The sequence below is a fragment of the Dendropsophus ebraccatus genome, chromosome 9 (assembly GCF_027789765.1).
Source record: "Dendropsophus ebraccatus isolate aDenEbr1 chromosome 9, aDenEbr1.pat, whole genome shotgun sequence".
NCBI lineage: Eukaryota > Metazoa > Chordata > Amphibia > Anura > Hylidae > Dendropsophus > Dendropsophus ebraccatus.
Window position 1 is genome coordinate 115,953,573 of NC_091462.1, and position 24,726 is coordinate 115,978,298.

The window sequence follows — 24,726 nt, forward strand, 5'->3', positions numbered from 1 at the left end:
CGGGTATGGGTTAGTTTTCCCTTTTCTCACACGATTTTACCCAGAAATGATACAAAAGTGATGAATTTTTAATGTTCTTTATTGCAAAAGCCAAATAAGCAAAGAATACAAACAGAATATCAGCTAAATAGTCACCCCGTCATATACACAGGGGGGGGGGGGGGGGGGGGGACATGGTAACTGCTTTATACATTTTATGTTGTTTGTGTTAAAGGGGAACTCGGGTGATAAAGAATAGTTTTCAGATAATCTGGGGTGAGTACAGATTATACATTTATACAGATTTATAAATCACTTCTATTTAAAAATCTCCAGTCTTCCGGTACTTATCAGCTGCTGTATGTCCTGCAGAAAGTGGTGTATTTTCTCCGGTCTGACACATTGCTCTGCTGCCACCTCTGTCCATGTCAGGAACTGTCCAGAGCAGCAGCAAATCCCCATAGAAAACCTCTCCTGCTCTGGACAGTTCCTGACATGGACAGAGGTGGCAGCAGAGAGCACTGTGTCTGAGAAGCTGAGAAGTACTGAAAGACTGGAGATTTTATAGCTTTCTGATACAAGTTGATTTGAAAACACTTTTTTCTCCATATTATACCTTTAACGTGTCCCTAAAAATAATAATTGCACATTTTTATCGGTCTGAGTGTTTAGATGATTCAGTAGAAGAAACATGGAGAGCAGCCCTCCCGTCCCCTCTCTGTCTATGAGACCCGGACAGTATCGGGAGTCTGTGTAGGTCACATGATGTAAGCTAAGCATTGTCTTCTTCCGACTCCTTCTTGGGTGAACAGTCGGACAGCGACCAATAGAAACTCTATGACATATCAAGAGTTTTTGTTATTAACGACAGTCTTCTGATGGGCTTCTTGAGCTCTCTTGTGGATAGGCTCTATTATTATGTCTGAACCTTGGTCTACCACATGGTCATTGGGAGCCTGTATGTGTATATAAGGTGCAGCTGGTGGGAAACTTATATCTGGCCCTAAGTATGTTCTGTTCTTTAAGGACAATGTGTTGCTTGGTACATCGCCATAATGAAATAGTTTATAAATGTATCTTCATAGCTGTAAATACTTAATGTTTGGTGGAATATAGCGATAATTATGGTCCCTGCGTATAAATGATCAAATGTACTGTATATAGCTGATTCTAAATAAGTAGAGATGATCGAACATCTGGAATTCTTAGGTCTCGAACCTTCTCAAACTTTCGTCATTTGATTCTGATGCCTTCCCGTTCCGTGGGGAACCTAGGCTGTATCCCTGTTTTCCAGGCGATACTCGGGCTGTCTCCACCTTCCAATCAAATGACGAAAGGTCGAGAAGGTTCGAGATTAATCGAACCTAAGAATTCCCGATGTTCGATCATCTCTACAAATAAGCCTAAAAAAGATATAGCATGGAGGGATATATATGACTGCAGAGCACAGCTCCTTCACGGCAGGAGCCCTCACTTTAAGAGGTGTATTAGGTCTTGACTAGGCACTCGGGGACACTGCAGTATATTCCTGGCAAAGCCGCCCCTGGAGGTGATCGGCACACATGACATTTAGGGAATATGTCAGACTGCCGTACTTTAGGTAACAGGTTCCCAGAGTTTCACCTGAATACAGAGTTTTTTGACACCTCCCCAGGAGATCATCATAGGCATCATCCTCATCCCAAACCTCTATCGTGTACTTTTTAACTTCCCAGAGCTCTACGAATCCCAACTCATACCTCTTATTCCATTTTGGATTATCCCTATTATTGATGGTCGGGGTTCTAACTGATACGCCATCAAATTTAAATATCACATAGGCGTCTGTCTGCGTCCAGACGTCACCATGAAGGTTAGTGCCAGATTTGATGGTCACGTGAAGCTTGGCGGCTCCTCTGCGTGTTGGGCAGCAGTCAGAATCTGTGTACTTTGAGGTTGTACATGCACAGGAGCAGTCATTCCTGACCACACGGTGGCCAGGACAAGAGCACTTCTCTAGTAAAGCCTTCTCCTTGATGTAGTCACTTATGGCCAGCCGGAGGTTCTCTTTCTTAGGACCCTTCATTCTCACCAGGTTATGGATGGACTCTACAGAATAGGAAACCAGACCGGGGTAATACTTCAGGCTCTCCATCCACTTCTTGAAGGCATCAGCAGTAGCTTTATCAGTCGAGAGAAGATCAAACGTTCCATTCCCTCCGGTCACCTGTGAATGTAGATGATAAAAGCAGAGATGTCCGTTGTATCTCATGAATCATTCTCACTAAAATGTAGGTTAATAGAAGTAAAGCTGAAACTATCAACTCCCATGTATCATATTTGTTCTTCCATTGTATTAAACCCCTTGCATCATCTCATACTATTATGTCATGATGATGTTAAGGATGTATAGACCTACTCCATACTGAGAACCACTGATAATAGCCTACATGGAGCAATCGCTCTGCGCCTGGCCTTAAAAAAAAAACACCAACCTTTGACTTGTCACAGAGACGTATCAAAAGCACAAAAAAGTCCAACATATTGGTATCGCCCTGTGCAGAATTGTTTAAACTGTGAAAATACATGTATAATATTATTGATCCTGTATGGTCAAGCACCTTAGGTGGACTAATAAAATAAATGTTAAGTAATGTTCTAATTTGATGACTTTTATACAATAAATGTTGGGTGTCAGAACCAAGTCCATGAAGCCCAGGACTCACCTTCCAGACTCGCTCAGTGAAGACTTGATGAAAAGTCCCTCCGAGATTTGTTTTTGATATTTTGGTTCTGCAGTGCTCAAATTTGGCATCCATACTTGCTGATATTTTTTCAAGGCTCACCCCAACCTCAGCTTCAACGCCAAGGCAGTCCTTCACCTCAGACATCTTCAGATCATTCAGAGCCAGTTGACATGTTTTCACTGCAGTCACCTCTTGGGTTCGACCTCCGACTTTTACCTGGGTGATATAGTGCGTGCCATAGCTTTCTACCAGACGCCGGTACTTATTCTTACTAATCTCATTGTAGGAAACTGGAAGGTCTGTCAAAGCTTGATGAAAGCTGGGAGTCAGTGAGGCATTCGATCCCAGTCGAAAACTAGTATGCAAAGACATAAATGCAGACATTTCATCAATTTCTATTCATCATTATAATAACTGTGCAGAAATTGATAGTTGGCAACCCCCTAAACCTCGGAATACAGGATACGGGTCCTACCTGTAAAAGGAACAATCTAAGTTGTGGCTCAGAAAGCTGTAACTGTCAGTGACGCTTTTACTATTTGCAAATGTGGCCATGCGACTGTGAGACCCTCCGACAGCTCTTCTGGTCTTAACAACTAAAACATCGACGTTGAGACCAACTTTCCAGTTGTTCTCCACTATAGAAGTTGCTTCCTCGGCTACTGACACTGTGGAATGAGTCACCGATCCTTTTATTTCCCTGGAACAAGAAGAGCCGGGTCTCCAGTCCACCATAGCCTTGGGTAGCTTCTGCAGGACGTTGTTGTTATGGGGGTTGTCACACACGGTGCATTTCTCTCCGACTTCTTGGAGATCAAGCAGAAAAGAGGCAGTGGCCTCCATGGTGACGATATTAATGCCTTCTCCTAACAGGGTATGGCCGGGGACAAACTTAGCCTCCTTACATTCCTGTGCTGTGCCGGGTCTACACCCATATTTAAGAATGGGCGAGCTCATAGAAGGTTTCTCATGGTAGAGGAGAAGAATCCAGAAGAAGAGACACAGCTTGGACGCCATTGTGGAAATTTTCTAGAAAAAAAGAGCACACCATTTTATTACGATACAATAAGAATCCAAACAAATATACAAAATATATGGTGAATAAAGAAGGGCATATTAGGCCCAAGAGTGAACCAGTGGACACACTGTAGATCTATTCTCAAAGGATAGAGTATGGAGTTAGGAGTTAGACCCGATCCCCCATGTACAAGCACGCATCGGCCAGTTGTGGGCAGCATGATGGCTCAGTGGTCAACACTGTTGCAGCACTGGGGTCTTGGGTTTCAATACAATTTAGATTATGAGCTCCAATGGGGGACAGGGACCGATTCGATTGATGACACAGAGCTATAGAATAAGTTGGAGCTTTATAAATAGAAGGGTTCTCTGCTGAACGCTCCCCCCTTTTCTGAGATGAACCAGTCTCGGCAGTGGCTGACCGTGGCACTGTCCTACTTCAGTCAGGGATTTTCTTAACTGGGCTGTCACCGCCCAAACAAGTCCATTTAAAGTATATCATTCAGTGGGGGACATGAAGACGCCAAAGAAGTACAACTGGGGAGTATGGTTAGGTAAAAATAAGATGTGCATTATGTTCTATGTAGCCTTAGTGGTACACCAAAAAATATTATTGGCCAGAGTACTTCTGTAAGTTGTAGAAAAATCGGAAAAGAGGACTAAGTGTAGTATTACACAGGCCGATGGGGGCCCGATAATAGCTGTAAACGAGGGCCAATCTGCTAGATCGGCGCTCGTTTACTGTGCCTATTACACGACCCGATATCGTTTAACAAGGGCCGTTACCGATGTCCTTGTAGACCTTGCTTAAACTGTATACATTACCTATCCATGCTGCAGGGCTCCTCTTGCGCTCTGCTTCTCCCCAGGTCCCGCGCGCTCCAGCTTCAGAGCGGCCTGTCTCAGCTGACAGGCCGCTCAGTCAATCACTGGCCGCGGCGGTCCCGGAGGAGCCATGCAGCCTGGACAGGTAATGTATTCTGTTTGCATATCGTCAGCCGCTGGCTGTGCACAGCTATTACACGTAGCGATGCGCGGTCGGTGCCCGATAATTATAGGTCCGAACCTATGATCGTTGTCATCGGCTGATTGTTTTCTCCATTCCGATTTGGGCCGATTAGGCCGATTATTGCTCCGTGGAATAGGCCCCTTAGTTTGAAAGTACAAGAAGTAAAAGAAAGGGAAACTAAAGATGAAAAATATACCTTTGTTTAAAAGGAGAAGCGTTTTTTTTTTTATTTGTTAGCCGGCTGGGGCCGGGGGGAACATATTAAACAATCACTATGTACCACTCCCTGTGCCTTTGCAGCGATAGCTTGCCTCTCCGGGACCCCCGCTGGGCTCCGGCATCTCCTTTAGCTGGAAGATCACCACCCGGCTAATGGACTGCCCTTTCAGCCACTCAGTGATTGGGGCGGAACACTGATGCAGTCACTGATTGGCCAATGGGGCAATCCATCAGCTGGGTTAGGTATTTTCCCCCGAGTTGTGACAACATTCAAACTTGGGGGGAAAATGCCTTTCGGCGGGGGGTCCGAGAGCCTGTGACACAGCACTTCGTAGGCACGGGGAGGGGTGTTTATTATGTTTCCCCTGCCTCTGGTGGATGACAAATTTTAAAAGACACAGGACTTCTCTTTTAATCACCTTTAGGCTATGTTCACACTACGTATATGTCCGGTCGCATATTTTCGTGGCTTGACATATTCGTGTTAAACTTCAGCCGGGGATTTACGTAAGTTGCGGCCGGCTACGTACAGTCCACAAACTTACTCCGGTAGTCTACTTACGCTTCCCGAACGCCCTACGTAGCGATCTGACAGCGGTCTTTTACTTGGAAATCTTCGCCTAACCCCGGACACCCCACAGAACCTTTTGGATCGGCAAAGAAAAGTGGAAAAATGAAGAAATCACCACTACGTACGGGACCGCATGTTACGCTACGGGCGTAAGTTACGGCATTTTCGTCCTCAAACAATGGTCTGGTTCATTTTTTTACGGCGCCGCGTACGATCCGGGCGTAAGTTCGTACGTAGTGTGAACTGTGCAGCCGTACATCGTATACTTTCCATTGTACGCAAACTATGTAAATCTCTGGCCGCTTATTCACGGAACACGCTACGTCCGGAGACTTACGTAGTGTGAACATAGCCCTAAAGTGTTACATCTGAAAACAACTAAAACTAAAGTTTATAACTAAAAACAACAGTTTAAAGCAGAAAAATGTACGGATAATCATATAACACTTCATAATAAAGGATTTTTATTGTACAATGAAGAGGTCCAGATAAGATGACAAGTAATAATGAGAAATGGTGTGTTTTTAACAAAATAAAGCAGAAAAAAACGGGGGAAATAAGGTACCAGCACCGTCCCAATGAGAGAAAGGAGCAATTGCAATAACCTGAGAGTAGCATGAGAATGACAAGCCGACATTGAAGGAACGTAGGACTTATAGTCGGGCGTGTAAAGAAAGGCCACCCAGGGAGACCAGGTAGTAGCCGTAGGTTGTACTTTGTTGTGGAACTCCACTCGCAACTGTTCCATTCTATGCAAATACAAGATCTCAGAGAACCAGTCCGAGATTGCAGGGGCCGATTCATACTTCTACATGAGCGGAATCACAGTACGAACCACCACAAGTAGAAATTTGGTTAGACCCTTCTTGAGCTTATGAACACGGGTGCGCCGTATCCGAATTCAACTGCAGTGAAGATAACCCGGCTGGTACTGCAGTACTGGCCGGGGCGATCTTCTCTGAGATCTTCTCGTGAAATGTATAAATGTGATCACTAGTCACCAATAGTCACAATACAGGTACCTGGTAATATATGATTTATACATCCCCAAATGATCCCGTTTATGTGTGCCTCAAGGGCTGCCGGACACTGACCACCAAGATCCAGCAGTCTTTTCAATAGGCTACAATGGTCATCACCACAACGCCTGTCAACCTATTATTAATGCTGATTACTAAAGACCATAATCCAGTCTTAATACAATTAAATGCAACTTAAATCACACAATATGACTCACACTTATTGGGATAATGTCCATTAAATCATGGGAGGCTCTGGACTTTACCAAGCGCTGTACGCTTTCTAGACATGGCCAATGCATTTCTTGTCGTAGGTGACACAGAGAGTGTACACTAGAGATGATCGAACATCCGGAATTTTCAGGTTCGATCTAACTCGAACCTTCGTTATTTGATTCCCGCTGTCTTCCCGTTCCGTGGGGAGGCTGGAGACAGTGGGGTAGCGCCTGGAAAACAGGGATACAGCCTATTACCTAGGCTGTATCCCTGTTTTCCAGGCGATACTTGGGCTGTCTACACCTTCCCCACGGAACGGGAAGACAGCGGGAATCAAATAACGAAGAGTTCAATCGAACCTGAAAATTTCCATCTCTAGTGTGCAGGACATCTACATGGCTCTGATATCGAGCACCAAGTCATTATGCTTATGTCATATTGTACTCATTAGTATGGGGTCTGGTTGGAGACCATCCTCCAGAGAGAAAGAGACACCACATGGCGCATTGAGTAATGCAGAGCATAGTTAAAGGGGTAGTCTACAATAGTTTATTGCACAGCTCAGCTAAAACAATGCATTTCGAGGTCTATAGGACCTCTATGTAAAGTAACATATAAAAGCCACATATAGTGTCTCTATAGAGGTCCTACAGACCTGGAAACGCATTGTTTTAGCTGAGAAGTGCAATGACCAGTTGTAGATGACTCCTTCTACCAAGCTCTGCATTATTCCGAGCTCCATTTGATCTCTCTCAGGAGGATGGTTTCCTACTGAATAATACACCATTGGATACTGCTTTACCCGGGAGATTCCACCATGTTTGAGAAAGACACTATTGGCTTAAAACTGTGCATGACATGGTGGATCCTATATATTCTACAAGCTACCAAGAAACCACCGCACCCAACTAATTGTTCAGGGGATCGATTGTTACTTGGCTCCTACCAACTACTGAGGACAACACTTACCTCAACGTTCCTGGTCAACGGACGACTTCTACTGAGTGAGATGGATTCCTTCCTATATACTTTATATAGTCAGATCATGGATGAAGCTATTTCTATACATGGTCTTCTCAGAATGTCTTATATTGTGGTGAGATTGTTAATAACTACAAAAAAACACATCATCTCACGTTCACAATTTTGTGTGAATTGAGTTCTTGTTTTTGACCTAAGTGTCAGGATTCTGAAGTAGTGTCGGAGATGGTAAGAGGTTTTCAGAAAACAATTAAAGAAGGTCTATAAGTTCACGACATATTGAGAGTAGTGAGGAGCACATCTTTAAAAAATTAGTTTCTGGTTGAATTTGTTTTGTTTGGATTCAGATATGAAAATGCCCCAAATGCCCCAGAAAAGTCGGATATGACACGATGAGGGCAGCCAGGGCAATGCTTTGAATTCTATTGCACCGACACATTTTTTACACTCGTGATTTTAGCTTTAACTGATTACCAGGTTTTATGGACAACCTCAGACCTTATACCGCTAATAAGGAACTATCTATAAAAAGTCACCATAACCAAAAGGCTTCCCATATATATATATACTCTGTATACAGTATGCTGTATACAGTATGCTATCTAGCCTATGTTTTATCCATATGCATTTGTTTATTGGGGATTTCCACAATCAATACTAATCAGAATAATACAGCGGAAGCTAGGACCCAGCAACAAACCAAATTTGGCGCCAGTTCTGCATGAGGTCCAGCGTCCACTCAGCTGTACTACAAATGCGCAAGATGGCCACATCATCTAAGTAGTGGATACCGCCCCATCCTGATACTGAACCAGCGAGCACTTCTACACAGCGTCACTGCTTTATGGCACCAGGCACATCACGCATCAGGCACAAACATCAACCTCATATAGACCTCGCTTGTACGAGTCTGTTCACATTGCCATTGCAGTATTTCCCACCCATACGAAGTTGGACTCTTTTTAGATTGTTCTTTTTGCATTTTTTTCCCATTCTTTGCATTTTACCTTTTCATTTATTTATTTATAATTTTTTGGGTTTTATCAGTATATTTGTTTATTAGTCATGTGATACATTGTCCAGCATATTTAGGGTATGTTCACACTACGTAAAACTATGGCCGTAGTTTTGCGGTGTGTGACATAGCTTTATGTTGAATGGGATCCCGGCCGGAGCGTACACACATTGTATGTGCTCCGGCCGGGATCTATGCGGCGCCGGAACAAAACTGACAGGTCAGTTTTCTGCGGCCGGAATTCAGTGAATTCCAGCCGCAGAAAGACCTGTCAGTGCACACAGTGAAGCGAGCGGCTGATGGGCTATGGGAAGCATCAGCGCGCGCCCGCACCAGAGCTCCGCGGCCGGACGCATCATCCGGCTGGGCACAGACCGGCCGTTCCGTGACACAGCCGGGGTCATGGAACGGCCGCTTTGATACGCCGTGTGAAGATAGCCTTAGGAAGCAGATATTCATGAATTTTTAAATTGTTTCTGAATCACAAATCAGTTTTTACCTTAGACCTATCCTATTTATTATATATTTCACTTATTGCATATATTATATTATCTAGACCTATCCTATTTATTATATATTTCACTTATTGCATATATTATCATTATATATTTGTGCTCCAAACCTCTTCTGAACTAGTCACCTGAGGACACAAGCTCACTATCGCTTACACTCTCTCAAACCCTTTGTGGTAGAAGAATATAAGGTTCCTCTCGGTCATTAGTCACAGCATCCATCTCATACTACTCTCTCTGTCTGAAAAGTTGATTTTGCCCGGTCAACCTCTACGTTTTATTAGCCCTTTAAAAAAACTTGTGCTTAACCCCTTGAGGACCAAGCCCAAAATGACCCAGTGGACCGCGCCAATTTTTATTTTTGCCCTTTCGTTTTTCCTCCTCCCCTTCTCAGAGCTCTAGCACTCTCAGTTTTCTATCTACAGGGACATGTGGGGGCTTGTTTTTTTTATCCGGGAATAGTTGTACTGTGTAATGGCGTCTTTCATTTTACCATAACATGTATGACGGAACCCAAATATATTATTTATGAAGATATAAATTGGTGAAATCGTAAAAAACAATGCAATATGGTAACGTTTGGGGGGTTCCTGTGTCTACGTAATGCACTATATGGTAACAGCGACATGATACTATTACTCTATAGATCAGTCCGAAGCAAGTGTCCATACACGTATTCCATCAATAAAGGATAGAGCATCTTCAGCCTCCATTGTGGGGGCAGCTGATATCTCGCTATGTTCTTTCTCTATGTTTGCGGCCCGTCTGGGTATTTTCGCACTCGGCTGGTAACACGTCCGGGTGTAAATGGGGAACTTGTCTTGTTTACTTCTTATATTTGCTGCTTTATTTTCTGTAGATTTTTCTGTATAGAAGAATAAGGGAGTGTCAGGCTCCATCTGTGTATTATAAAGAATGACTGCTCCTCCAGGTCTCTACTCAATGGGATCCATTACTATCAGAAATCAAGGAGAACACAGAATATGATAATAATAATAATAATAATAATAATAATAATAATAATAATAATAAGATGATGATGATGATGATGATGATATGTTACAGGATAAAATTCCTTACAATGGTCACCATGTGCTATACACTCCTGTATGACATATATATGTATCAGATTATGGCACACATACAGTATATAGTGATGGTGAGAAGCAGCTGCAGGCTATTACCGTCACACTGAGGGGTTCACATACTTTTGCCACTCACAGCGGCAGCTTCACTCACCTGTTTTATTGGTTTCGGGCTGGAATCACACGCGGCAGTTTTTATGCCAAAGCCAGAAGTGGATTAATAAGGAATAGGGAATATAATGGAAGGACCTATACTTCCCACTGGATCCTCTCCTTCAGTGGCCGTATAAACACTGTGGTGTGTGAAACCAGCTTTTATCTACTCCTGATCCAGCTTTAAAGGGGCACTCCAGTGAAAATCTTTTCCTTTCAAATCAGCTGGTTACAGAAATTACAAATATAGATTTGTAATTTACTATGAAAAAAACTCCAGTCTTCCAGTACTTACCAGCTGCTGTATGTCCCGCAGGAAGTGGTGTATTCTCTCCAGTCTGACACAGTGCTCTCTGCTGCCACCTCTGTCCATGTCAGGAACTGTCCAGACCAGGAGAGGTTTTCTATGGGGATTTGTAGCTGCTCTGGACAGTTCCTGACTAGGCTTGATCGAACAGCGAAAAAAGCTAGATTCTATTGAACTCGAACCTAGCCGGACCTTCTGCATTTGATTCCTGATGCCTTCCCGGTCCGTGGGGAAGGAGGAGACATCCTGGGGACCGCCAGGAATTCCGGGATTCAGCCTAGGTAATAGGCTTACAAATCCATATAACTTTCTAAAACCATTTGATTTGAAAATAAAAGATTTTTGCCGGAGTGCCCCTTTAAATCAAATTTATGCAGCAATATAGAAAACTCTATAGGATTCACAAACTTTTTATAATTCAGTATAATCCGTACATTCAGAGGTCAGGGACGTCTTGGCGTTTGCCGTATGTTCTCTTTGGCCATGACAACGTCTCCGTCTTTTCGCGCCATTCGCAGATGATGATCGACTTATTTACTGTGAGAATTGTGCAAGAAAGAAAAAACAGGAAGTTTTCAGAATGTCGGTAAATGAGAGTAAGTGCCGAGGTGTGACGGCGGCTTAACACCACGTCCCAAAATAGCGAGAATTCACCCCTCTATAGCCAAGTGTAATGCCACGATACAGCGAGGCCCAAAAACACACAAAAACAGCTCACCGCAATGGCAAGATACAGAGCCAAAACAGATATAGAAATCACTAAGAGCTGCCCCCCCCCCAACTGCTAAAATAAAATCTCCATAAAAATAATGAGGCTCTCGGTTACTATCTGCAAATAGTGTGAACCACCCCACCAGGATATGGTGGTCTCATGCCGGGGTGCAGTGGCGTAGCTACCATAGAGGCAGGGTAGGCAGTTGCTATGGGGCCCGTGCAGGAGGGGGGCCCGGGGGCAGAAGGTAAGAGCTTGTGTCCTTCTGCTTAACCCCTTATGTACTGCAGTGTGTAAGTAACCTAATGTGTACTTGTTTATTAAGTGTGGGGTGCACTCATCTATATAGTACCATACTGCTTCTTGGTTAGGTCTTATGTAGTGATTTTTGGTACCGAGTGGCACCCCCTTGAACAAATAGTTGCCCTACTTTGGTAGAGCCCCCTTTTTTCCTTTTTTGGTACAAAGAAAGGGTTAACAAGCAGGAGACACAGATCTCTGCTTCATTGCACTGACAACTTCTGACCTCTGTTCTCCAGCTGCGCAATCAAGTAGGAAAGGAAAATGTGCAGAGCTCCGTGCAGAGGTCAGTGCACCAGTAGTAAAGCAGATAGATATATATATATATACACATATACGCAGTGCTTTGTGTTGTGCGTGGGGAGGGGGGCCCCTTAAAATTTTTTGCTATGGGGCCCTGTGAATCCTAGCTACGGCCCTGCCGGGGTGGACCCTACACTGTACTCCATGGCATATAATATGCCTATGCTCTGGGCCTGCAGGATCCAACTAATACTGGCAAATATAACCACCTGGGTGGGACGGGTGTAGCGCACGACCAAGTAGTGGCAGCTGTAGTCCCATCTGGAAGACAGGCAGGTAATTTGTGTGTATGGCCAATGTCAGCCATAGCCACGTGCTCCTGCCCAGTGTGAATGGTGTTGTAGCAGAGCTGACCATTTGTCTTTTTGCCTGACAATACAGCTCTGGGCTGGAGCGGAATATATGTGTGTCTGTGCTTAGCTATGTATCTGCACATACCTCCCAACTGTCCCGGTTTCAGCGGGACGGTCCCGATTTGGGGGTGATGTCCCGCTGTCCCGGGAAGGTTCCCCTGTGTCCCGCCGCCCCCCTGTGTCCCGCACGCATCACTGAAGCCATCTGACAGTGTGAGCGGCTCCTGCGCCTGCTGACCGTGTGAGGTGGCTTCAGGGACGCGGTTTGCATAAGCAGGGAGCTTGTGGAGCAGCCGGCCGGACACACAGCTCAGCTGCTGCCCCGGAAGCTCTCTGCTCCAGTCCCGCTTGGTACCTGCATTCCTCTTCTCTCCTGTCCGTCTCCTACAGGCGGCCGCAGCTGCTGGTGACGTCACAGGTCAAAGACAGGTCTGAGAGAAGAAAGCAGATACCGCGGGGCTGGAGCTGTGTGTCAGGCGGCCTGCTCCTCTCCTGCAGTGTCCCTGACCTGTGACCAGCTGGGAGAAGACAGACAGCCAGCTGGGATCTGACTGCTCCTGACTAGGTGAGTATATGTAGTTTTTATTATTTTCTGTCAGGGATGGGTCTGCAGTCGGATTACTACATTGGGATGAACTGGGATTACTACTATAGGATTTACTGGGGAGGGGGATTACTACAATAGGATTAACTGGGGAGGGGGATTACTACCATAGGATTAACTGGGGAGGGGGATTACTACTATAGGATTTACTGGGGAGGGGGTTAACTACAATAGGATTAACTGGGGAGGGGGATTACTACATTGGGATTAACTGGGGAGGGGGATTACTACAGGGGGATTAACTGGGGAGGGGGATTACTACAATAGGATTAACTGGGGAGGGGGATTACTACAATAGGATTAACTGGGGAGGGGGATTACTACATTGGGATTAACTGGGAAAGGGGGATTACTACATTGGGATTAACTGGGGAGGGGGATTACTACATTGGGATTAACTGGGGAGGGGGATTACTACATTGGGATTAACTGGGGAGGGGGATTACTACAATAGGATTTACTCGGGAGGGGGATTACTACATTGGGATTAACTGGGGAGGGGGTTACTACAGTGGGATTAACTGGGGAGGGGGATTACTACAGTGGGATTAACTGGGGGAGGGGGGTTACTATATTGTGTTCTATGGGGAGATGGGGGTTACTTCAATGTGATATGGAGGCACAGAGGGGTCTGTACCATATGGGGGCACAGAGAGGTCTGTACCATATGGGGCACAGAGGGGTCTGTACCATATGGGGGCACAGAGGGATCTGTACCATATGGGGGCACAGAGGGGTCTGTACCATAGGGGGCACAGAGAGTTACTGTGAAGCAGATGAGGATGATACTGGAGACAGGAGCCTAAAATGTTTGTCTCGCAGATGGCCGGAGAGGTTTTCAAGATGGCCGTGCATGATGGTGAAGAAACAAAAAAAAGTGATCAACAAGAGAAGACGTCCCCTGTGAGTCACTGAACAACTGCACTATAATCACCTATAAAGTCTGCAAGGGTACAGTCTAATCTACCGCTATATGGTCAGTGCTGAGGGAGAGAACTGCTCTGTGTATAGTGGATGTTATGTAGTAATAGTATAAGGGGGGATAAGTCACTATGTGGTGAAGATCTGGTGGGAATATTTGTTTCCTATATAATGTAATAGGTAATGTGGGCGTGGCTATGGGGGCGTGACCATAAGGGCGTGGCACATTGCCACATATATACTATATATACAGTAGATAGATGTGGAGGACTATGGAGCCAGGGGGCGTCTGTTATCCATCCCTACAGCCGGGCTGAACCGCACTGATGTCTATGAACGGTTACAAAATAGCAGCCTCCTAGGTAACCATAGTGATGTAACATGACCAGTTACAAAATGGCAGCCTCCTAGGTAACCATAGTGATGTAACATGACCAAACATGAACAGTTACAAGATGGCAGCTTCCTAGGTAACCATAGTGATGTAACATGACCAGTTACAAAATGGCAGCCTCCTAGGTAACCATAGTGATGTAACATGACCAAACATGAACAGTTACAAGATGGCAGCTTCCTAGGTAACCATAGTGATGTAACATGACCAGTTACAAAATGGCAGCCTCCTAGGTATCCATAGTGACGTGACATGACCAAACAGTTACAGATGAGAAAATCTTGTTTCAGGTAGAATCACTTAGAATCGGCTGTAGGATTTGGCTCGGATTCTCGACTACTGGAGACGTTCACTGTCCAAGTGAACGTCTAGCCAAATCCAACAGCCATGTGGTACATCACATGACCTCTGAGGTCACTGATTGGCTACAGTGTTCACTCCCCGGCAACAGTGTCGGCCCAAAACGTCCACCGTAGCTGGATCACTGCGAAATCAGAGAGGTAGAGACGGTATTACCGGTGTAGGACACTGCACCAGTAATTATATTGTATCTCTTATATTTATTTCTACCCTCTGCTGATGGATCCATGTGCTAGACAATGGTCGCTCCATGAAAACTTATCTCATTTCTGTTGTGTTTGGAGGGAAAAACCATTAAGCGTTACTATCCAAGCCGCCGGGGCACAGATTGTCACTAAATTACACCAGCTCAGGTATTATTAGAATTTCTTATCAATAGTTTTTGTTTTTTCCTTTAAAGGGGTTAGAAAAACATGGCCGCTTTCTTCCAGAGACAGCAGCACTCTTGTCTCCAGGTCAGGTGTGGTTTGCAATTAAGCTCCATTCACTTCAATGGAACTGAGCTACAAAACCTGCACCCAAACTGGAGACAAGAACAGTGCTGTCTCTGGAAGAAAGCTGCCATGTTTTTCTAACGCTAGATAACCCATTTAACCCCTTCCCAACCTATGATGTATTGTTGAGGTAAGGTTGAAGTAAGGGCGTATGACATGGGTGGGTGTTCGCTCCTACCTATATACAGAAACCATCAGCATCTAACCAGTTTTTTCCTGTCATTGGTGGCCCAGAGGCTCGATGGGCACCACCATGATGCAATGTGTGGCAGTAAATAGAGGAACTTCTCCCGCAAGCCCATTATGGGTCATAAAAAGTAAGAAGGAAAAAAATTGCCTATTATCAAAATTCTGGGGGTCAGGAAGCAGTTAAATCTTCTGATATCAATTCTTAGAATTTGAGGAACACTTCTGGACGTGACTGTAGGGGGCAGTGTGGGTGTTTATTGCACTGATGGGCTCTTACAGGTGATAACCGCAATCAGCCACTCTTTCTCTTACACCATCACACAATCTTCACCCGGTTTGATTGTCTTTAGCGTCATTAAACCCGATGGTGGTGTTGGCTCTATGGACCCTCCAGCAGCTGTGGGACCTGGATGGTGGTGTTGGCTCTATGGACCCTCCAGCAGCTGTGGGACCTGGATGGTGGTGTTGGCTCTATGGACCCTCCAGCAGCTGTGGGACCTGGATGGTGGTGTTGGCTCTATGGACCCTCCAGCAGCTTTGGGACCCCAATAAAAGGAATGTAAAATAAAATACTCCCTATAATAAATGTCATTGCTTTTATATTACTGTATAACAGCATCAGTGAATTTTACTTTTGTTTCGTGACAAAGAGTGTGATGGTGAGACAATAAGAGGAAACTCACAGGCTGCTGGGAAATAACACATAACCCACTGAAACCCGACCGAGTGCTGAAAGCAAAAATAGTGAGAAATAAGTCTACTGTGCCCAACACTGGCTGAAAAAATATTGCTTTTATTATACCAGAAGAAAAAGCACAAAATACAGATGCAAAAACAATTACTAAAGTTGCCTCACTGAAGGACTGTTACTGTACCGCAAATCCCAGGAGCCCAACCTAGCCCAGGGTGTCCAAGGAGCTCAACCTAGCCCAGGGTGTCCAAGGAGCTCAACCTAGCCCAGGGTGTCCAAGGAGCTCAACCTAGCCCAGTAAGTCCAAGGAGCTCAACCTAGCCCAGCAAGTACAAGGAGCTCAACCTAGCCCAGCAAGTACAAGGAGCTCAACCTAGCCCAGCGAGTCTCAGGAGCCAGACCTAGCCCAGCGAGTACCAGGAGCCCAACCGAGCCCCGCAAGTCCCAGGAGCCCAACCGAGCCCAGTGAGTCCCAAGACAGCCCAACCTAGCCCAGCGAGTCCCAGGAGCCCAACCTAGCCCAGCGAGTCCCAGGAGCCAAACCTAGCCCAGCGAGTCCCAGGAAAGCCTAACCTAGCCGAGCGAGTGCCAGGAAAGCCCAACCTAGCCCAGCGAGTCCCGGGAGCCCAACCTAGCCTAGCAAGTCCCAGGAGCCCAACCTAGCCCAGCGAGTCCCAGGAGCCAAACCTAGCCTAGCAAGTCACAGGAGCCCACCTAGCCCAGCAGCCATCCCACCTTCCACATATATGTACAGAGAATATGGATGTGTACCTCATTTAAGTAACAAAATATGATGTCAAAGTGCAAAATGGCAAATAATGCAATGCACAAGTAACATGACCAGAAAAGAAAAGGTGCAACAGAAAAATGGCCAAAAAAAGATGAGACAAAAATGTCAGCAAGTAAAGGAGTGGGATGGTAGAGGTTGGGGGCCACAGAGCCCCATGTGTTCCGTCTCCCCATGGAAAAAAATACATTTGTGGGAGAAAAAAATACACATATATATATATATATATATATATATATATATATATATATATATATATATATATAAATGTCTAATGGGGGAGGGCCCAAGCCAAAAAAAAAAAAATAAAAAAAATAAAAAAAAAAATAAAAAAAAAAATATATATATATATGTCTAATGGGGGAGGGCCCAAGCCAAACATTTGCATCAGGGCCCATGAACCTTTAGCCACGCCCATGATGGTCACATGACATTTCATGTTTATGTCAGAAAGACCCCTAATGTATATGCTAATCATGTCCACATCAGAGGTCAAACAGTATATCCACAAACCAGAAGGAGAACCTAATAAGGGGGGGAGACTACTTGCCCGTCTATGTGCGGAGGAGAGACTCCTTGTCTGTCTATGTGCAGAGGAGAGACTCCTTGTCCGTCTATGTGCAGAGGAGAGAGTCCTTGCCTGTCTATGTGCAGAGGAGAGACTCCTTGTCCGTCTATGTGCAGAGGAGAGAGTCCTTGCCTGTCTATGTGCGGAGGAGAGGCTCCTTGCCCGTCTATGTGCTGAGGAGAGGTTCCTTGCCTGTCTATGTGCGGAGGAGAGACTCCTTGTCCGTCTATGTGTGGAGGAGAGACTCCTTGTCCGTCTATGTGCGGAGGAGAGACTCCTTGTCCGTCTATGTGCGGAGGAGAGACTCCTTGTCCGTCTATGTGCAGAGGAGAGACTCCTTGTCCGTCTATGTGCAGAGGAGAGGTTCCTTGCCTGTCTATGTGCGGAGGAGAGACTCCTTGCCCGTCTATGTGCGGAGGAGAGACTCCTTGTCTGTCTATGTGCAGAGGAGAGACTCCTTGTCCGTCTATGTGCAGAGGAGAGAGTCCTTGCCTGTCTATGTGCGGAGGAGAGACTCCTTGTCCGTCTATGTGCGGAGGAGAGACTCCTTGTCTGTCTATGTGCAGAGGAGAGAGTCCTTGCCTGTCTATGTGCGGAGGAGAGACTCCTTGTCCATCTATGTGCAGAGGAGAGACTCCTTGTCCGTCTATGTGCAGAGGAGAGAGTCCTTGCCTGTCTATGTGCGGAGGAGAGAGTCCTTGCCTGTCTATGTGCGGAGGAGAGACTCCTTGTCCGTCTATGTGTGGAGGAGAGACTCCTTGTCCGTCTATGTGCGGAGGAGAGACTCCTTGTCCGTCTATGTGCAGAGGAGAGACTCCTTGTCCGTCTATGTGCAGAGGAGAGAGTCCTTGCCTGTCTATGTGCAGAGGAGAGACTCCTTGTCCGTCTATGTGCAGAGGAGAGGCTCCTTGCCCGTCTATGTGCTGAGGAGAGGTTCCTTGCCTGTCTATGTGCGGAGGAGAGACTCCTTGTCCGTCTATGTGTGGAGGAGAGACTCCTTGTCCGTCTATGTGCGGAGGAGAGACTCCTTGTCCGTCTATGTGCAGAGGAGAGACTCCTTGTCCGTCTATGTGCAGAGGAGAGAGTCCTTGCCTGTCTATGTGCAGAGGAGAGACTCCTTGTCCGTCTATGTGCAGAGGAGAGACTCCTTGTCCGTCTATGTGCGGAGGAGAGACTCCTTGTCCGTCTATGTGCAGAGGAGAGGTTCCTTGCCTGTCTATGTGCGGAGGAGAGAGTCCTTGCCTGTCTATGTGCGGAGGAGAGAGTCCTTGCCTGTCTATGTGCGGAGGAGAGAGTCCTTGCCTGTCTATGTGCGGAGGAGAGAGTCCTTGCCTGTCTATGTGCGGAGGAGAGTCCTTGCCTGTCTATGTGCGGAGGAGAGAGTCCTTGCCCGTCTATGTGCGGAGGAGAGTCCTTGCCTGTCTATGTGCAGAGGAGAGGTTCCTTGCCTGTCTATGTGCGGAGGAGAGAGTCCTTGCCTGTCTATGTGCGGAGGAGAGGCTCCTTGCCCGTCTATGTGCGGAGGAGAGGCTCCTTGTCCGTCTATGTGCGGAGGAGAGGCTCCTTGTCCGTCTATGTGCGGAGGAGAGACTCCTTGTCCGTCTATGTGCGGAGGAGAGAGTCCTTGCCTGTCTATGTGCGGAGGAGAGTCCTTGCCTGTCTATGTGCGGAGGAGAGACTCCTTGTCCGGCTATGTGCAGAGGAGAGAGTCCTTGCCCGTCTATGTGCGGAGGAGAGAGTCCTTGCCTGTCTATGTGCGGAGGAGAGAGTCCTTGCCTGTCTATGTGCGGAGGAGAGACTCCTTGCCCGTCTATGTGCGGAGGAGAGAGTCCTTGCCTGTCTATGTGCGGAGGAGAGACTCCTTGCCTGTCTATGTGCGGAGGAGAGTCCTTGCCTGTCTATGTGCAGAGGAGAGAGTCATTGCCTGTCTATGTGCGGAGGAGAGTCCTTGCCCGTCTATGTGCGGAGGAGAGACTCCTTGACTGTCTATGTGCGGAGGAGAGAGTCCTTGCCTGTCTATGTGCGGAGGAGAGAGTCCTTGTCCGTCTATGTGCGGAGGAGAGAGTCCTTGCCTGTCTATGTGCGGAGGAGAGTCCTTGCCTGTCTATGTGCGGAGGAGAGTCCTTGTCTGTCTATGTGCGGAGGAGACTCCTTGCCTGTCTCTGTGCGGAGGAGAGTCCTTGCCTGTCTATGTGCGGAGGAGAGAGTCCTTGCCCGTCTATGTGCGGAGGAGAGAGTCCTTGCCCGTCTATGTGCGGAGGAGACTCCTTGCCTGTCTATGTGCGGAGGAGAGACTCCTTGTCCGTCTATGTGCGGAGGAGAGACTCCTTGCCCGTCTATGTGCGGAGGAGAGAGTCCTTGCCTGTCTATGTGCGGAGGAGAGTCCTTGCCTGTCTCTGTGCGGAGGCAAGTTCACAGATTGGCAGCATCTGTTCCAAATTACAATTTTATTCAACTATGCAGAGTGGCTGATTTCCAGAAGTAAAGATCTTGCTGTACAGTGCCACCTACTGGATGAAGCTTTCTATATTATCAATGTCTTAAAGAAATGAGTTACCCATCTGTAGACGACGGCTTCAGGGTTCGTTCCACCATCAGTGCAAATATGGAGAAGAGTTCAACATGGGACTAGGGGTGTAGAATATCTTATTAAGGAGACAATAAGAGTAATAGAAGATTGACATATAATCCCTAGTTGTTTTCTAAAGGTAATGTATCACCTAGATTTATTTATTTTTTTTATTTTACCGATCAGCCTGATATTCTAATCTATTTCTATTTTTCAATTCCAGTTGTCTTATTTATTTTTTTGTACATTGTTATGGGGGCAGCCATCTTGCATATACCCATAATGTAAGCATAAAACCAGATATGAACCTAAGTTAAATCTAATATAGCTATTGGATACAGAGAGGAACGTTCCCAACTTATAACTCTGACACCGAGGACCGATTAGTATCGAGCTGTGACAACCTGCCATTTAATAAACTTACATAACTAGTCAGAATTTTCAGTTTCTAGAGCTAATCACATCTAACATGGAAAAACAAATGAACACAAATACCCCTCTCCTCTACGACAGTTTGATCTTGACATTTGTAGCTTCAAAGTCTTCTCAAAGGGCTTTTCTGGGGAAAATGCTGATTTGTGGGGTACTGACTCCCAGAACCACGGCTGATCAGCCCGCTCTACAGAGTGAATAGGGCCAGAAGCAGTTGTCTGTATACAACAGGTAGTGTAGGCGATGGACAGCTGATTTGCTGTAGTACGGGCAATGGATAGCCGATTGGCTCTAGTTTGGGTGATGGATAGTTGATTGGCTGTAGTGTAGGCAATGGACAGTTGATTGGCTGTAGGCTGTAGTGTAGGCGACGGACAGCTGATTGGCTGTAGTGTAGGCTATGGACTGCTGATTGGCTGTAGTGTAGGTGATGGACAGTTGATTGGCTGTAGTACGGGCAATGGACAGCTGATTGGCTGTAGTCTGGGCAATGGACAGCTGATTGGCTCTAGTTTGGGTGATGGATAGTTTATTGGCTGTAGTGTGGGTGATAGTTTATTGGCTGTAGTGGGGGTGATGGACAACCAACTGGCTGTAGTGTAGGCGATAGACAGCTGAATGGCTGTAGTGTAGGCAATGGACAGCTGATTGGCTGTAGTGTGGGTGATGGACAGCTGATTGGCTGTAGTGTGGGCGATGGACAGCTGTTTGACTGTAGTGTGGGTGATGGACAGCTGATTGGCTGTAGTGTGGGCGATGGACAGCTGTTTGACTGTAGTGTGGGGGATGGATAGTTGATTGGCTGTAGCACAAGGTGTCATCATCCTGCTGATCAGTGACTGATGACCTATCCTGAGGGTAGGCTATCAATCTGCACAGAAAACCCTTTTAAAAAATTAGGGAACCAGCTCCCGTTTGTTGCCTGCCCATAAGGTGGCAAAAAAGACTTGGCTAGCTTCTGAAAAAGGAAAAATCTCGCTGAAATCCCCCTTGTGGGACAACCAATCATTCTCCTACTTGAATGCCTTGGAGAATGCAGTATTGGCACCACCAGAGGGTGCAATATATTTCCGACTTATATTCAGATGGTGTTTTGAGAGATTTCACCTCTATACGGGATACTTTCGGGATACCCATATATATATTTCTATAGATATCTACAATTATGTCATGCTTTGAATTCACAACTTCTAACCCCTTCCACCTCGTTTCCTCTAATAGTCATTATTAGGTCCCCAGGCCCTGGTGGGTTAGTGTGTTTCCTATACTCACACTTCATTGTTGCTACAGTGGCCTGGTCTCCCTTACCTGCCATGGAAAAGTGGTGGTCACTGATTCCCAGTTTGGACAATGAGTGTGGTGAATAACAGACATTATTTTAAATTTTCCACCATCTATTTTTCCCCACCATACTTTCACCATTAAATTCAATGGACCTTCAAAAAAGAACCAGAACTAGAATAATGTACTAACGGCCGTCATTGTAATGACAGGTGTCAAAAACACAAAATGACTAACGTCTTTTTGAACTTAAAATGACGGACAACAATAAAAAAAAAAAAAAAATTAAAGAAAAAACTGCATGTGAACATAGTCTTAGAGGAAGAGTAGTGGGCTCACCACCTTTGCATTCTTCTGTGAGGAGCTCTGTTCTTGGCCAGGAAGGCAATTGCAATGACATGAGACCTCCCATCCTTACTATGTGGAGGCAGATAATAAAAAATATCACTCATTACGAAAAAGTAGTTTGTTTACATAGAAGGTGCCCCAATAAATACCATAAAATTTGGGACATCTGGACTGAATCACCTCTCACTGCCCCACCTTCTTCCTCTATCCCTACGCAGCAGTAGAGAGTTTTATAGTAATGTATTTAGGAGAAACTATATTATTTCTGTCTGCCGGTATCTCTGTTTATTCTGGTCCACTGTGTAGGCCCAGGGCTCTCGCCACTATGAGTTAGTAGTTTATGTTAAAGAGTTTTTATATGTGTATTTTGTACTTTTGGTATTAACTGTTTATAGTATATGCCATGTTGGCATCTCTATGCAAATGTTTACAGTATTTTTCATGTCATTACTGCTTAATTTGTCAATAAAGGTAGTTAAAATAAATAAATAAAATAATAATAATAATAATAATAATAATAATAGGGAACCGCTATGGGCACCAAATCTACACCTACACCTCATAATATAGACTAAGTCCCAGATTTATCAATCTATACGATAGAAGCAGGTGTAATCTGCCCACAGTAACCAATCACAGCTCAGATTTCATCTTACTAGAGCAGCAAACTGAGCTGAGATTGGTTTTTTTAAGCAGTTTACAAATTTTTAGAAGCTTCCAAAAACATAATATCATCATATGGGTCGTTCCAAATAGTGTAAAGGCATAAAACCTTAGTGTGTATAAGATTACATACACTTATAGAAAACTATGTGTACGTAAACTTATGAACATAATAATAATTCTCCCTCTCATTGTTCTGGAATTTGGCAAACATTAAATAATTTTGGTCGTCCTTATTGGCCTAAATCGGGAAAGGTTTATTCTGATTTCATGTCATATGAGAAAAACATGCAAATGTGCCTCTTTATATAGTGTATATGTCATCTAATATAAAAAGAAAATAACTTTAATTCACATAGAGCCGGGGCAGCAGTACATGTAGCCGCAACTGCTCCAATTTCATCACTCAGAGTGCCGCTGTGTGATAGGTCAGTACACCATTATAGTCTCCTATAGAACCAATGATTCTAGGTGATCACTCTATACTACAGCTGGACACAGGCTGAGGTATAACAGTTCAGAATAAATACTAGCTATATACAGAATAATGGTATCACTAAGATTTAGGTGCAAAACAATAGGATTTAATTTGTCACTGGAGAAAGGCTGAAGCATAAAGGAACCATAGAAACATTTGCTTGACACAAGACAATACTATATTTGGTGATACCTATAATTAGATGGGAAAAAAACTATTTAAAGCCTAACTGTCATGTAAATGTTATTTTTGGGAAATCAATAGGTATCAATAGTACAAGCGGTTTTAAGAAACTCTGGTTTTATTAAGCAAAAGAGTTTTCTTCTGTACTCACAAAGCTGTTTTCCTACCTCCCCCCCCCCTCACTTCAGAAGAAATAGGATTCCTGTGTCCATTATGGTCTATGGAGAGGGAGAGGGGCAGAGGAGATGAGTGAGCATGGAGATAAGAAAAGGCAGCCCTGCACAGGCCATCATCCGGAAATCTTCTGTCACCAAGCTTCCAGATAATCAGTGAGCTTTATGACCTGTGTATCCAGCATTTCATGTGCCCAGACAGTCTCCAAACTGTACAGCTGCTTCTCTGCTCTCCCTGCTCACTCATCCCCCTTGAACCCTCCCCCCTTCATTGGTTATAATAGAATCAGCAAACCCGTCTTCACTTTGAAGTGGTGTTAGTGGGTGGGTGGGTGTGTGTGTTGGAGGGGGGGTTAGGAAACAGCTTTTTGAGTACAGAAAGAGGCCTTTTCACCTAATTAAACCGGTTACAGAGTTTCTTAAAATCGCTTGTACTTGATTTCTGCAAAAAATATTTTAAATGACAGATACACTTTAACATTGCTAAGAAGGAGTAAGGTGAGGGAGGATTGAGGAGAGATCTTTAACCACCTGTCAAAAATGAATGTGTCTACAGATATAAAGGAGCTTAGTGCACAGGTTAATGACAGAGGTGTCAGGGGGCGGGTCAACAGATTCCTCCCAACCTGAAGATGACAGAGAGGCATGGTTGGAGCCCCATGCAGCCACATGACCATAAATAGTTGGGACTTCAGGACCGCCCAGATGACTAGTTGGTACCCCAGGACCGCCCAGATGACTAGTTGGTACCCCAGGACCGCCCAGATGACTAGTTGGTACCCCAGGACCGCCCAGATGACTAGTTGGGACCCCAGAATCACCCAGATAGCTAGTTGGGACCCCAGGACCGCCCAGATGACTAGTTGGGACCCCAGGACTGCCCAGATGACAAGTAGGAATGAATTACCATACAGCGCAGGAACCAATAATACTTTTTTGGAGCTTTGCAGTTGGCAACACTTTGACTTTGGCAACACAATCATCCTTGTGTTAGAAGCTTTAATAACAGTGTTGGTTAGGTTTATAGCAAGTAAGGTGGTGATTGATTCCCTTTAATGCTAGTGGCACAAATCAAACAGAATAGAGATCCAAACACACACAATGGTACAGAGGT

At 45.3% G+C, this 24,726-nt stretch overlaps 1 protein-coding gene across 3 annotated transcripts; it reads right to left on the minus strand.

The window, feature by feature from the left end:
* Nucleotides 1–201: 201 nt before the first annotated feature.
* Nucleotides 202–14,345, minus strand: LOC138800566 (perforin-1-like). 3 transcript variants are annotated; one of them, XM_069982337.1, is made up of 5 exons: nt 14,254–14,345; nt 11,244–11,346; nt 3,181–3,734; nt 2,685–3,060; nt 202–2,185 (listed from the first exon to the last, which is right to left on the minus strand). In XM_069982337.1, the coding sequence occupies exons 3-5, from the start codon at nt 3,720–3,722 to the stop codon at nt 1,478–1,480; spliced, it is 1,626 nt and encodes a 541-aa protein (XP_069838438.1). In that variant the 5' UTR covers nt 3,723–3,734; nt 11,244–11,346; nt 14,254–14,345; the 3' UTR covers nt 202–1,477. The 3 variants fall into 3 exon arrangements, 2 of the variants coding, with proteins under 2 accessions (XP_069838438.1, XP_069838437.1); XM_069982336.1 differs by lacking the exon at nt 14,254–14,345 and adding an exon at nt 12,334–12,556; XR_011364479.1 differs by lacking the exons at nt 202–2,185; nt 2,685–3,060; nt 3,181–3,734; nt 14,254–14,345 and adding exons at nt 9,014–10,219; nt 12,334–12,556.
* Between the last annotated feature and the right edge of the window lie 10,381 nt (nt 14,346–24,726).

Coding starts and splice junctions, on each gene's coding strand:
- LOC138800566 (XM_069982337.1), bottom strand. CDS start 3,722: ATGGCGTCCAAGCTGTGTCTCTTCTTCTGGATTCTTCTCCTCTACCAT. Junction 3,061..3,180: donor TTAGATTGTTCCTTTTACAG/GTAGGACCCGTA, acceptor TTTGCATACTAG/TTTTCGACTGGGATCGAATG. Junction 2,186..2,684: donor TCACTGAGCGAGTCTGGAAG/GTGAGTCCTGGG, acceptor CTACATTCACAG/GTGACCGGAGGGAATGGAAC.